This window comes from Bolinopsis microptera, chromosome 13 (genome assembly GCF_026151205.1).
Source record: "Bolinopsis microptera isolate Bmic1 chromosome 13, MBARI_Bmic_1.0, whole genome shotgun sequence".
NCBI lineage: Eukaryota > Metazoa > Ctenophora > Tentaculata > Lobata > Bolinopsidae > Bolinopsis > Bolinopsis microptera.
In genome coordinates this window covers 7236054-7252088 of record NC_087084.1, presented here as the reverse complement: position 1 = coordinate 7252088, position 16035 = coordinate 7236054, and the positions used below count along the sequence as shown (strand labels likewise).

At 39.8% G+C, this 16035-nt stretch overlaps 1 protein-coding gene across 2 annotated transcripts in view; it reads left to right on the top strand.

Annotated features, from left to right (window-relative positions):
• The window catches only part of LOC134824959 (uncharacterized), a 112772-nt gene that overhangs the window by 90792 nt on the left and 5945 nt on the right, over positions 1 to 16035 (top strand). The window contains exon 2 of one of the 2 annotated variants that reach the window (XM_063836987.1): positions 13323 to 13435. The exons of the other annotated variant lie outside the window; for it this stretch is intronic. Coding sequence (XP_063693057.1) covers positions 13334 to 13435 — 102 coding nt within the window. The 5' untranslated portion in view covers positions 13323 to 13333. The remainder of the gene's footprint in view (positions 1 to 13322; positions 13436 to 16035) is intronic. 2 annotated transcript variants of the gene reach the window in all.

Genomic DNA, 16035 nt, shown 5'->3' with positions numbered 1-16035 from the left:
TACGTTTTACCTTTCAGCTCTATCGCTGGAGTAAGGTACGTTTTACCTTTCAGTTCTATCGCTGGAGTAAGGTACGTTTTACCTTTCAGCTCTATCGCTGGAGTAAGGTACGTTTTACCTTTCAGTTCTATCGCTGGAGTAAGGTACGTTTTACCTTTCAGCTCTATCGCTGGAGTAAGGTACGTTTTACCTTTCAGCTCTATCGCTGGAGTAAGGTACGTTTTACCTTTCAGCTCTATCGCTGGAGTAAGGTACGTTTTACCTTTCAGCTCTATCGCTGGAGTAAGGTACGTTTTACCTTTCAGCTCTATCGCTGGAGTAAGGTACGTTTTACCTTTCAGCTCTATCGCTGGAGCAAGGGACGTTTTACCTTTCAGCTCTATCGCTGGAGTAAGGGACGTTTTACCTTGTAGTTCTATCGCTGGAGTAAGGGATGTATCAGCTTGTAGTTCTATCGCTGGAGTAAGGGAAGTGTCAGCTTGTAGTTCTATCGCTGGAGTAAGGGAAGTGTCAGCTTGTAGTTCTATCGCTGGAGTAAGGGACATTTCACCTTGAAGTTCTATCGCTGGAGTAAGGTAAGAGTCAGCTTGTAGTTCTATCGCTGGAGTAAGGGACATTTCACCTTGCAGATCTATTTGTGAGGGACCTCTTGGAATGGATCGTGTTGTTGGATTGCATATCGGTCTCCGATTGGTTCTTTGTCTTTGTTGTATTGGTGATCTGAGAAAGGAGAAAAACTGGAGTGTATTCATTCTCAAAACGCTCTAAAACTTCGTACTGTTAGCGAATAGACAAAGAAGTTAGACATGATACTGAAGTACTGCAGGTAAACTATGGGGCGTACGGTTGTGTTTCTGAAGTTCATATTCAAAATTTGCACCGCAGCTGCTATCCCAAAACTTGGGAGATACGATATTGTCACTACTTCAACAGTGAGCAACACCGTGGTTACACCCTCCCACCGCAATGTGTCTCCAAAGCGAGCAGCTACTCTTTTTGCCTCCACAAGCAGAAGTATTGACGAGAAGACGATAATGATTGCGCAAATTATACAAAGGGAACCTACACCGGCAAACAAATACCACCAGTACCACACCAAATTTATTGTGTTGTAATCATAGTTACACTGATAGTCATGGTAACTAAAGTGGATAGTATGTCTTAAATAAAGTATGTTATACAATAGTATCGGGCCATAGACTCCCACAGCCAGAAGCCATACTAGAACAGCACAAATTTTGTAACCTAACCTGGAGGACCAGGGACCGGTTTTCAAGGGGTACTTCACGGTAAGAAGCTTCAGTGAAGTTAAATTGCATGTTAGGAGTACGTTCAATGCAAAACTTATCCATCTGAAGTTCGCCTCTATGTGGCAGAGAAATGCACATATTACCAAACGATCTGTCATCAATACCAAAGTACGGGGTAACACGATGAATACACTTTGTAGGAGATCACAAACAGCCATGTTCTGCATTACGGCTACTATGACTTTGTGATGTTTGATGGCGTTATATTTTATAGTCGCTATGAGAATGACACTGTCTCCTATCAAAGACGTTAGAAGAACGGTTAAACTCCAGGATATCAGTATTAATCGTTCAGCATAATCTTTCATTCCATACTTTGATCTGAGCCTAAGGGACTCCAAAACAAAAAAGCTGTCAACTCTTGTCTTTTGCACCATCTCTCTGAGAAAGGAGATATTCAAAAAACCAATAATTAAAGTTTGTGAAGGTTGGAGTTAACGTTATTAATTATATCTCGGGGCAGTCACATCAACTTGAGGATGAAAAAAGAACCAACTTGCATGATGTAAACTGTAAAGATGTGCTTACCGGCCATAAGTTGTATTAAATTTGCATATGGGTATCTCACGTTGTTTCCATTCTGGATCTATACTCTCACAAGTCTTGCTGAGGCACTCCTCTAAAAGAATAGTCCGATTATCAAATTCTTACTAGAATGTACTACGATGTACGGTTACTCCCTACCTCCCTACCTCCCTACCTCCCTACCTCCCTACCTCCCTACCTCCCTACCTCCCTACCTCCCTACCTCCCTACCTCCCTACCTCCCTACCTCCCTACCTCCCTACCTCCCTACCTCCCTACCTCCCTACCTCCCTACCTCCCTACCTCCCTACCTCCCTACCTCCCTACCTCCCTACCTCCCTACCTCCCTACCTCCCTACCTCCCTACCTCCCTACCTCCCTACCTCCCTACCTCCCTACCTCCCTACCTCCCTACCTCCCTACCTCCCTACCTCCCTACCTCCCTACCTCCCTACCTCCCTACCTCCCTACCTCCCTACCTCCCTACCTCCCTACCTCCCTACCTCCCTACCTCCCTACCTCCCTACCTCCCTACCTCCCTACCTCCCTACCTCCCTACCTCCCTACCTCCCTACCTCCCTACCTCCCTACCTCCCTACCTCCCTACCTCCCTACCTCCCTACCTCCCTACCTCCCTACCTCCCTACCTCCCTACCTCCCTACCTCCCTACCTCCCTACCTCCCTACCTCCCTACCTCCCTACCTCCCTACCTCCCTACCTCCCTACCTCCCTACCTCCCTACCTCCCTACCTCCCTACCTCCCTACCTCCCTACCTCCCTACCTCCCTACCTCCCTACCTCCCTACCTCCCTACCTCCCTACCTCCCTACCTCCCTACCTCCCTACCTCCCTACCTCCCTACCTCCCTACCTCCCTACCTCCCTACCTCCCTACCTCCCTACCTCCCTACCGCCCTACCTCCCTACCTCCCTACCTCCCTACCTCCCTACCTCCCTACCTCCCTACCTCCCTACCTCCCTACCTCCCTACCTCCCTACCTCCCTACCTCCCTACCTCCCTACCTCCCTACCTCCCTACCTCCCTACCTCCCTACCTCCCTACCTCCCTACCTCCCTACCTCCCTACCTCCATACCTCCCTACCTAGTAAGTTTAACACTTACTTTCCTCCATTGTAATGTTCCCTTTAATCGCTCCTTTCCTCAATATTTCGTTCCAGCTAAAAACAACGTCAGAGTTAAGTTTGCGGCTCCTATCTGTCCACCACCAACAGTTATCATACATCTCTATCACCTCTTTCTCAGTCAGTTTTTTCTTGAAGACATTCAATTGGTACATGTCACCTGCAATATAATGTTAGGTCTCAGAAAAATTTTACCATGTCAATAAAACTTTGGATGGACACTTATAAAAAGAACAGAAGCAGCCTCCTCGCTAAAAATATGTTCTTTAATTACCGGCAAACGATCCGCCCTGTTCATAATCCCCAAACCAGCCTATGCCATCCTGGTCTTGTCCCAAAACAAGAGTTCCACCTAAAGGTATGTGTCCTCTTACGTCACGTTGTTCATCAAAGAGCACTGAAACTCCATTAACATACACATCTGCACTTCCAGATTTCCAGGTGAAACAAAAGTGGTACCACTCATCTCGTATGATAGTTATTGGCAATTGCATTAGGTACGAATTTCCCGCGGAGTTAACCATAAAGAAATACTCAACCCCCAAAAGTATTGTGTTGTCGGCTTCATGAACAGCGTAGCTGAACCATGGTACAGCAAATCTACTTGAAAAGGGTGTGTAATCAAAGCCTATCTTGAGCCAGGAGCAGATGGAGATTTCCCGTTGTACAGCGCTGAAATCAGGCTTCATAATCACATAGTTATCTTTGGAAAGGTCGTTTGGGAAGCGGAGTAGCTTGTCTTGAAAACCTGAGACGCAAACAGTTACAATCTAGTGTAGATTAACTTTATTTTTATATATTTTACCAAGTGTGAAGGATCAACCATACGTTTAGTTATTGATATTCTTGAAATATTTAATGATAAATTGATATAATAATAAATGATTGTAATATTTTTATTGAGGCACATGCCACCCCATCGCGGGTTTACTACTAAACATCAAAAACATAACCATTTTTACGATTTCGATTTTTAACGATTGGAAACGTTGCGATAAGAAGTTGCAGAGCTCTATTTACAAGGAGACGACTGGGAATTCTAAAATGGAATCGAAAAGTCGATTTTAAAATTTAGTGAGAGGAACCTCACGCAAAATGATATTACTTCAGTCCAATATGATAAATTTGTTGAATATTGCATCCCAATATTGCAGGTTCAAGGGACCTTCTTTTTCAGTAAATATTACATTCCGATGAGGGGTCCTTTTTGGGAGAGCTAAACTAGTCTCTTATCTGTGAAATATCCGGCCGAGCGTGCTAAACTAGTCTCTTATCTGTGAAATGTCCGGCCGAGCGTGCTAAACTAGTCTCTTATCTGTGAAATGTCCGGCCGAGCGTGCTAAACTAGTCTCTTATCTGTGAAATATCCGGCCGAGCGTGCTAAACTAGTCTCTTATCTGTGAAATGTCCGGCCGAGCGTGCTAAACTAGTCTCTTATCTGTGAAATGTCCGGCCGAGCGTGCTAAACTAGTCTCTTATCTGTGAAATGTCCGGCCGAGCGTGCTAAACTAGTCTCTTATCTGTGAAATGTCCGGCCGAGCGTGCTAAACTATTCTCTTATCTGTGAAATGTCCGGCCGAGCGTGCTAAACTAGTCTCTTATCTGTGAAATGTCCGGCCGAGCGTGCTAAACTAGTCTCTTATCTGTGAAATATCCGGCCGAGCGTGCTAAACTAGCCTCTTATCTGTGAAATGTCCGGCCGAGCGTGCTAAACTAGTCTCTTATCTGTGAAATATCCGGCCGAGCGTGCTAAACTAGCCTCTTATCTGTGAAATGTCCGGCCGAGCGTGCTAAACTAGTCTCTTATCTGTGAAATGTCCGGCCGAGCGTGCTAAACTAGTCTTTTATCTGTGAAATGTCCGGCCGAGCGTGCTAAACTAGCCTCTTATCTGTGAAATATCCGGCCGAGCGTGCTAAACTAGCCTCTTATCTGTGAAATGTCCGGCCGAGCGTGCTAAACTAGTCTCTTATCTGTGAAATGTCCGGCCGAGCGTGCTAAACTAGTCTCTTATCTGTGAAATATCCGGCCGAGCGTGCTAAACTAGTCTCTTATCTGTGAAATGTCCGGCCGAGCGTGCTAAACTAGTCTCTTATCTGTGAAATGTCCGGCCGAGCGTGCTAAACTAGTCTCTTATCTGTGAAATGTCCGGCCGAGCGTGCTAAATCACTCTACACTCGAGATTCGAGATTTTTCTAAAACCAACTTAAATCGATGTATTTTCGGACACTGAATCCGAATCACCCTCATGATTACGTGATATAACCGTATAAGGAAATTGGTATAATTTCTCGTTAGGGTTGCATATGCTTTTGTTAGGCCTATGCACTTAGGCACTAGGAATTGGGTTAGGGTTAGGGTTAGAGGCTTATAATATAGGGTTTCGAATAGTCGTTCAGGGCCAGCTAGAGAACGGGTTGAAAAGGTCACGTGACAGTCCATGCCAGTGTAGATTGATTAATCATCATCCTGAAATGTCTATTTATAATGAATCCTTCTCTGAGTGCTGTGTAAGTAAAATAATATCAATATTGTAGTATTTTTTGCGAATAAAATGGGGCATATACAAAAAATGTATTATCTAATTTAAAATGTGCATCATCTGAAGCTAAAACAATTGAGCTAGAGCAATTCCACAGGGTCATGATAGGTAGGATGAGCAGTGCCTTCCGGCTAAGTTTCAGAATCACCATGACCAGGCAATCCCTATGGAAACAGAAAGGACTAGGATTCGCAATTTAATTTTAATTAAATGGGATTTAAATCGATTATTTTTGGAATTTTTTGTATCACGTTGTGACCCCATTGTCTTGACCACCATTGTCGTTTCACCTGTATCGTGACTACGACGATAATGACTACCATCGTAATGACAATAATGACTGCCATCGTTTACTTATTCTACAGCTTATGACTGCAAAATTTCGACTTCAAATTTCGACTCCAAATTTCGACTGCAAAATTTCGACTTCGAATTTCGATTTCGAATTTCGACTTCGAATTTCGACTTCGAATTTCGACTTCGAATTTCGACTTCGAATTTCGACTTCGAATTTCGACTTCAAATTTTATCACAATATTTCGACTAAGTATACTTCAAACCATCGCATGTTTTATGGAATGTATTCAAATTTCCAACTTTGAGTTTGAGTAGTATTACTGTATTAAATTATTTTGACCGAAACCCAATATTGGGTACAGAGAATGAAATCGGTCGCTCGCTCACACTATTTCCTGCATTTACACTATATTTTACATTTTCACAATATTTTACAGTTCAAATTCCAGGTACGTGTTGTTTGTGATAAGATATCACGTGGCTAACATGAATAGACAGCAAGAGACTGTAGCACGTAACCATGGTAACGGTGACGGTGTAGCCAACAAGAGTTTCACTCCAGTTTATATCAGAGCCCTATCTACAACAATTGTAGTGGTCACAGTTTTTATTGTAAGGTTAGTCATCTTAATGCTTAAGCTAGATTTTATAACCTTTCAATCGAAAAGATAAGGAAGTAGGCAGCAACCGAGAAGCCAAACTTCTCCGTAATTCCTGGAATTACGGCGAAACTTACGGTGGAATTCCACAGAAACATGTAGCGATGAAATTGAACTGTAATGTCTCTTCGTCTCAGGTCGATCATTGTACAGATATCTGTACAATGATTGAACAATGATGAGATGAAAAGACATTACAGTTCAATTTTTTGTCGAATATCTTTAGTTTTGAACATCGTAAAAGCTTGCGGATTAATCGAGGGTGTTCATTTATCAGGAGGAAAAGTTACTTTTGTAAAAGTAATGTTTACGTCAGACAATCAGTTAATTGGTAAAAGTGGAAAGGTTTGGAAAATTTTGTCAGCCATAAAGGGCACCTAATGAGACTCAAAAACGTCAAAAATCCTTAAAAAGCTTCTTGTGTCGGTAGATCGATTTTTTTCAGACGGATCTGTCTGTACTAAGACGATAATTAGTCAACCTTTCAACTTGCGTCTGATGAGGCTAACCGCTAATAGTAATTACGGGAGATTCCGTGAAATAAGGAATTTCACTGAATATATTTCCGTGGAATTCCCGGACACTTAATTGGGCTTTCCGTTCTCGGATTCTCCCGCAATTAGTATCAGACCAACCCATATTAGATAGACGAAAAATGAACAATTTCTCGCTTAAAATTCCTATGACTTCTAAAATAGTTTTTACTCATTGAATCCTTTTTAGCTTCCAACCAGTCATATTCAGCCAATTTGAAGAAACATAAAATTAATTGGATAAGAAATGAATCAATTAGATAGTTTGACCTATTAATATAACTTAATAACTTACCACTAATGGAACTTGTCAAGAAGAGGAAAAGCAGGAACATTTTCTAACTCTAGAGATGATCAGCTTTTGCAAAAACAGCTGCTCTAAAAACGTTTGACGATAATGACTCTCGTCTCTCTTCGTTTAGTTAAAAAAACTCATCTCATGTTTTATTGTTTATTGTATTCAAATTTCCAACTTTGAGTTTGAGTAATTACCTACGTTAGTATTGAAATATTTTCACCGAAACCCAATATTGGGTACAGAGAATGAAATCGGTCGCTCGCTTACGCTATTTCCTGCATTTACACTATATTTTACATGTTCACAATATTTTACAGTTAAAATTCCAGGTACGTACGTATTAATATACTAAAAGTAAACACATTCCTAACACCCTCTTCACCCAAACAGTTGGATCCCCTACTACATGATATTCATCATTCTGAACCAGACCCAGTCCTCCCACTTCTAGTTCTACGAAGAACACAACTGTTACCTCCCCACTCTATAAGTATAATACGACATTCACATAATATCATGGTGGCTAACCTACATCGGTCCGGTGGTTAACCCTTGTAGGTTTATAACCTACCAAGACGCGCGCCAAGTTGGACTCGTGGACGGTTGACAAATATTTAACGAGTATCACCCGTTAAGTTAACCCCTATCTCTTCGCCTTCAGACTTCAAGACCGTCGACGAGTCCAACTTGGCGCGTTTTGGTAGGTTATAAACCTACAACTTCAGACTACAACTTCAGACTACAACTTCAGACTAATCCTTCAGACTAATCCTTCAGATCGGTTATCAAGGGCTGGATATAAAAGTGTGTAGTGAGACACCTACCATGTCACTTAGTAAAGGAGAACACTCGTGTGAGATCTCAGAACAATATATTAACGGGTGATACTCGTAAAATATTTGTTTCAAATATTAGAGTCCAACCTCGAACCTACAAAATAATATAAATAGGCCTAACTCATTTGTTAACATTATAGCGGGACAAACTTTTTCTATGTTTCCTGGCCTATAGGACGTACAGTACTCTGAATTCTCTCCACTTATCTTAAATACCTTTTTCTGCTTATAAGGGGTCGTTCACAATTGCGTGATCACTTTTTGGACAATTTTAAACCCTCCCTCCCCCCTCCGTAATCAGTTTTACACAAAACTAATGCTACTGTGTTAAAATAACACTAGCGTAATCATTTTATTTGGGAACCCCCCTCCCTTGTAGCGCGATGCGTTACTGTGCCGCGCCGCGCACTCAATTATGCTTCTCGCAACGACAAAGATCGGCGAGATGCGCTACTGTGCCGCACCGAGCTGCGATGAATTGACATCATATCGTCAATTATCAATGGTCAATTAACTTAACCCCCTCCCCCTCGACTGATTACGTAATATTTAAAAGTGAACGACCCCTAAGGGCGAAATAATACTCTGATGATTGTGTTTAGACTATTTAATACTTATATTGGTATGTAGTGCGCCATCGACAGTGAGCCTCGCGTGCCGACTGTAGCATGGTTTTTTAGCGCTAATTTCGGCCAGCACAAAATTCTTGAAACAAATGCGTATTGAGTAACCTTTCCTCGATCCGATTTAAACAAAAATTGGTAAGCTAGAGCTTATATATAAACTTACAAGGAAAGTGTCCGAAAAATTTAAAGCATATCTAACCATTAAACATTATGTTACAGCTTAAAACAGCGTATTTTGCCCCATTTTGCCCTATTTTCATTACTATATCAACTAGAACTCCAGCTCCAATATCCAACATATTTTTCGGACAGTTGTGAAAGCCCTATTGGAAGGTCTTCGCCAATTTTCAGAATGATCTCATTCAATGAACCAAATTAAGATATGACAGAATAAAACGACAAAAATCAACGATAGGCGAAATTCACTGATCTTTCCAAAAAGGTAAAACAAATTTGGTACTGTGAAAATTCTTACAGTCTCTAGAAAACAATCATGGTACAAAAATTTTAAAAATCCGAGCAAGTTTATTTTTATCGTGCACCCCCTAAAATTGGCAGTATCTGAAAACTTGCTCTATGGCGCATGATTAAGTTGACATACGTTGCATGCCACTTTTCGAGGCGGGGAAGTCCTCCAAAAATATTTTTTGTAAAAATCCAAAAAAGTGCAATTTTTTCAAAAAGTTAGTTGATCAACTATATTTAGAAAATCAGGTTAAAGATACAGCGAAGCAATTACTCTTATTAGGAAAAGAATAAGATTTGACTCATTAATTGACCATTGCATTTTTAATGATCTGGCCCGACGCGCGCTACTTCGTAGCACTTGCCATCGGGCTAACATTTTGAGAAGAAAGCGGCGCGCGCTACTTCGAAGAAATTTAGACGAGTAACATCCGTCAAACTCATTAAGAACGACAATTGATTGACGATGTCGACCCATCGAGATCGTTGCTCTGTTAATTGACGATGTCAATTCATTTTGTATCACGTGGTGACCACACGGTCGAAACTGTAGAGTTTCGACGATACAGGGGAGCCGCGCACCCGTGCGCGGCGGGTCATACAACGTATGACAAAATTCATCCCAGCTCGGCGCGGCACAGTAGCGCATCGAGCTACAAGTTGCTCTGCGAAGCAGAGCAACGATCGACGATGCGAAGCAAGAATGCTAGTTCGCGCGGCGCGTCGAAGCGGCAAAGTCCTCCAATAACGATAATTATTGCTTTTAAAGAAGAAAGAGGAATAAAAATGTGGTAATATAGTCAAAATATCAGATAACAGATTTAGCTATTAATTTAGAGCCTACTAATTGGATTGGCTAATATTACTACTTCTACAAAAGGTTTTTATAAAATTGTCTAAGATTTTTATTAACTTTTTATATTGAATTTTTATATGTTGTTATATTATGTGTATTTATTGTTTGAATTTATTGTTTCGAAGGAAAAAAAGTGCAATTTTATAAAAATATTTTTTGTATTTTGTACATCTTATATCATGACAAATACTAATTTAAATATATTTGATATAAATATGGATCGAAAACATTTAAAAACGAAACTAAAATTGTAATTCTACTGCCCATGTTTTCGCAGATTCGTACCGTAGTGTGAAAATCTAGCGCTACATCGAATTCTGTCATAATTTCACAATAATAATGAATACCAATTATCTCAAGGTGTGTGCTTGTCTGTTCGTTCGCGTGCAATTTCCGAGCGGCTTAATCAAGAAAACAGTCAGGGTCTGGTTTTTTTTGGTACAGCGCCAATAAAACTCTGACCAAGCCCGATGATCAAGGTGGTAGGTGGTAAGCGGTTTAATTCATCATTTCTTGACCCAAGTGTGATACTGAAATGTATATGTGTGTGTGTGTCCTCTCTCACTCTCGCTCTCTCTCCCTCCTTCTCCCCTCTTGAATCACAACTATAACGTTACTACATTGATACTAGGACCTACTAAAATCAAAAGAAAATGCAGCCACACAGTTTGTTGCTAACTGCTAAGCTTTCTCTTCTCCTACGATTGACTATAGTGGAACCATCTTTGGCAAACTTAGGAACTTAGGACTATCACAAATACCGTTCTGTAAGTTTGCAAGGCATGTGGACGAAGGGGGTCGAGAGTACTCGACTTGAAAGTGGGTGTTAAGAACTTAGCTAAGCTAAGGATAGTGACGTCCAGAAGATGAGGCAGTACTGAAGGGGAAGTAATGTCACAAGGAGATGGGTAGGGAGAGCACTATAATAGTCATCTTTGTGATAGTTCATCAATTGCAATTTGTGGTTGAGAGCGGAAGGTAGTGATGCTGTCATCACTATCATCTCTTAACATGGTTGGTTACTAGAGGAATGCTCTTGTAGGCTTTCTATCTAGGAACAACTGTACAGTGGACAGGAGAAGATTATCAAGAAAACAACAAATTTTTCAAGAAAACAACAAATTTTTATTTAAATCAATTATAGCAACAATTTGAAAAACTTTAAAGCTCTTCTATTACCATGGAATATACTACGGGTATGGTGACTTGGGCTATTGAGTTGTTAAGTAGATTAAGATTAGTAAACCTGCACTTGCATTGTATATTTTATAAAAACTAGAAATTAGGCTTCACGGTAAAATGGAGAAGCAGGCTGATCTTGGAGAGAGCAGACCGTAAAGTTTACGCACCCACCAGGGCTACCTACCTACCCCAGTTGTTCTTTTTGGTTTATCAGCTTGTATTGTTATATTTATGGACCCCAAGTCACCACACTAAGAAGGAGTATGTAAAAAAAAAAAAAATAATAATAATAAATTAAGTTAATATCATCATATCTGTTTAAAACAGTAAAAGTCAAGTTGAGGATTGACTTTCCTAGTTAATTTAAAGGTTCAAACGTTTGGGAATATAATAATGTTGGTATTTGTATCTGCTGCAGCAATAATATCGAAATATCATTTGTCTAGAAAATTTTCGCCACTTCAATAGATATTGGGTCGGCAATTTGGTGAGTGAGTGATGAGATGGTTTGGTCTGTGATTGAGTGAGGGGCGATGTGAAAGTTGTGGTAAGTCCAGGTGTTATTATTGTTGATGGATTGAGATCCCAGGATGATACTTTTACAGCGTAATTTAACCAAAGATACAGAAGTAGTGAGGATTTCCCCATTCTCATTTAGAATCCGTTTATGTATGCTATTCCACAATTTGGAGGCTATATAAATAAAAGTGTTGGTTTTTCTTGGGAGGATTATGACATTGCTTGTATCACGTTTTGATGAGTCTATAGTACAATACAACGAGTATGGAGTGCGAAATTTCATAATTCGAAATATCTCAGATATACAGTGGTATTTGTACAAGTTTTGAACAGTAAGCAATTTTAGTCGATTAAAAATGGGCTTGGTGTGCTCTTTTTCGAAAAAAGCAGCTCCTAACCTCTGTTTTGTATAAGGTCTGGCTCGTGCACAAGTGGCATGTTTGTTTTGGTATGCATTTAGGTCTCCAAAAAGGATTCTTATACAACGTTTCTGAGTTATGAACAGCTTATCGTTTGGTTGGTCTTTGAGAGCTGAGCCCCAAACACTTATTCCGTAAGCAAGATGTGATTCCAATAATGCAGAGTATATTTTTTGGTAGTGTTCCCCTGGAACTGAATGTTTAATCCTGTTAAGTGCTCCTGTAGTGGATCTAATTTTTTTTCTTAGATATTCTATATGTGGGCCCCAGCTAAGTTTTTCATCAATTACTACACCAAGAAATTTGGTGTTGCTAACCTTGACAATTTTGTGTCCATTTATAAATATTCCTTGTGATTTGTCATATTCATTGGCAGTTCATTGGCAGTTCATGTGGTAGTTGATGTCTAATACCTGACAATTTGGACACTGAGGGTCGCAGTTGCTGGCCACCCTTGCTCCTGGACATTTGTCAGAAGGTATATTTTGCTCTAGTTCAGTTCATTGGACCTAGTTGTCCAATGTTCACGTTAGAAACTTACGAATCTCGTTAATATAGTGCCGGTGGGCATTTGCCTCTTCTAGCTGCAAGATGAGCCCTTCCTTAAATGGGTCACTTGTAAGTGATTTCATTTTCAATTTTATAGTGACCATCTTGTAGGATATCTCAAGGGGTGGAATCCCAATTGGGACAGAGGTCAATCCTTGGGAGGATGATGAGTGGCCCTGCTTATCTTCAAGAGGACCGTGGCAGTAATTTGGCAACATTGTGCTTGAGGAACTGAATCAAATCAGAGAGACCTTATGCCTATTTTCATGCTGCGTAATAGCTCTTTATCTCTGTGTTTTATCCAATTGGTGTTTCTTAAATCTTCATCATTCCACTAACCAATTTTCCTCCTTAATCTTAGCAATGGAATACAGCTCAAAATGTACTGTCATTACCACCAAATGTAAGCACCTCACCTCTGCGAAATATCAATACACGGGCTAATAGGGAAAATAAAGGGTATATTTGAGAGGTTTTTAACTGTATTCATTAAATTCTATTTAGTCGTTTACATTAAGATCACTTCTGTTGAACATGCACAATTTTAACCTATAACCATTTTATAGCTGCCACATTATGTCTGACACAGAGCAGTACGATGCTTCAAACGACACACTTAACGACACTAATGACTTAATGAACGATTCAGTGGAGGATGCCGAGCTGGAGGCTATCAAGGTGGGTTACAGTTTTCACCTATCTATACTACCTTACAAGACATATTTATAACGTACGAAATGTGGCGGTTTTCCGAAAATTTCGCCATATTTTCGGACCGCCAAAATTTCGGTCGTCGTAATAGAATCCGTCGCATTATCTTTTAGCTTATTTCAATGACTGTGCCTTCACTGCTTTATTTTGTTTCTAAAAAGTAATATCAAGTAAAATAAATAAATAAATTCTGGCATCTTGGGACAAATTATCACCACACCAATGACGAATTGAATGTCAAGCAATACAGTTTAAATTTGCATTAAGATACATGTATGTGCTAACATGAAAGTCTTACAGTCTTAATACAGACTAAGTTTGAACATGATTTTACCGAATTTCAGAAATTTCCTTATTGCTTACTGTCACAAAAAATGATGAAAAATACCCTTATTTTCTGTGACGTCCGAAATTTGACGGTTTTTGTTCAATTTCGCCATATTTTCGGACTGCCAAAATTTCGGTCGTTGCAAATTAGGCCGCCATAAATATGTCTTGTAAGGTATATTTTAAACTTGACGAAATCCCCCCGGCAACGACCTAAAAATGACCCTCTGGTGTCACCAATTTAAGCTCGCAAATGGAGTTGAAACCTCGCCATTTTTAGCAGTTTTGTAAAAAAAGATAGGAATAGTCAGAATATAGCATTCTTAGAATTTTTATAAAGTCTTTAGATTTTTTATAATTAACCTCGGAAGTGAGGTAAAATAAAGGTTTAAAGAATAATAATAATAATAATAAGTAGGAATTTATACATCGCTTTATAGCCATAAAGAACTCAAAACCCAAAGATTCAGTTCAAACCATCTAAAGCGACTCATGAGTAACATGTACATAAGAACTTATTTTTATGAAGTATGGATTTTATGAGAAAGGTAATACATGATACTTATACAAATACGTTTTCAAAGAGATGAGTTTTTAGTTTCTTTTTAAATAAGACGATATCGGTTAGTGTTCTCAATTGATAAGGAAGCTTATTCCAAACAGAGGGTCCGCAGTAGCTGAAACTTCTCTCGGTTTTACTATAGTTTGAAATAGGAGGAACATTTAGGAGGAAATAGTCTTCTTCAGTTCTTAGTACACGTACAGGTTGACTTTTGATGTCAATACATTTGATGATATACTCCGGCGCTATGTTGTTAATGCATTTGAACACGGTTAGAGCAATCTTATACTCTATTCGTTGTCGTATCGGAAGAAAATGGGCTTTTTTCAGGAATGGAGTGACACTGACCCATTTTTTGATAGCTTTCCAACCAAACAAGAATCGAACACAGGAATTTTGTACCTTCTGGAGTTTCTTTATTAGAAGATCAGGTAAACCGTATAAGAGTCCATTGCAGTAGTCTAGTTTTGAAAAGATCAAGCAGTGAATGAGCTGTCTTTTTAGATCATAGTTAAGCTTTGAGCCTATAACTCGAAGGTTTCTCAGATGGATGTTGCAGCAACTGATAATTGAATTTATTTGGTCTTCAAATGTTAGGAATTGATCAAATAGGACACCTAAACTTTTCACTGTGCGGGATGCATCCACAGGGTCAGCTGCATTGTCAAGTTGTATTGAATCGACTGGACATGAAGAGTAACTGTTCTTGGTCTGTACTACAAGAGCTTCTGTTTTGTTTTGGTTCAGTTTGAGTTTATTTTGGGTCATCCAGGTCTTAATATCTTCAAAACAATTTGTTATTCTCTCTTCGATTGTTGAGAGATCTCGAAATAGTGGGTTAAACTCAATGTACAGTTGAGTGTCATCTGCGTACATGTGGATGTTAAATCCATGTCTCTTTGCGATCTGATTGAGCTCCTTTGTGTAAAGTATAAACAGAATTGGACCTAGAATTGAACCTTGCGGGACTCCAATTCTAAGGAAGCATCTCTTTGATCTTGATTTATCAATAGTTACTGTGAAGGATCTGTTATTAAGGTATGATGTAAACCATTCGAGAACAGTACCTTCAAAACCAAAGTCCTTTTTTAGTTTTTTTAGGAGCAAGTGATGATTTACAGTATCAAAAGCAGCACTGAGGTCCAAAAGGAGGAGGATAACCTTACTTTTCATGTCACTGATACAAAGAAGATCATTGTAGATGGTAAGGGTCGCAGTTTCGCAGCTATGATTTGACCTATAACCACTTTGATGCTCAGCATGAAGATTGTGATAGTCAAGATGTTTGGTCATCTGTTTCTGGACGCTCTTTTCAATGAGTTTCGAGAGGAAAGGTAAGTTACTAATCGGTCTATAGTTGTTGAAGCTATTGACATCTCCTTTATCATCTTTGATGGCTGGTCTGACAAGAGCACTCTTTAGGACTAACGGAAATTTTCCAGTGACAAGTGAGTCATTGATAATAAATGACACAATTGGTTTAACTTCATTAAAACACTGAATTAGAAGTTTTAGAGGGATGGGATCCTCTTCACATTCTTTTTTGTTAAGGTCAGAAAGAATCTTTTTGAGATCATTGTCGCTTATGGTTTCAAATTGGCTCCAGGCTTCACCTTGAAATGGTTCAGAGTGGTCAAGAAGAATGTCAGCTGCAGTATCATTGTTAATGGCAGAGTAA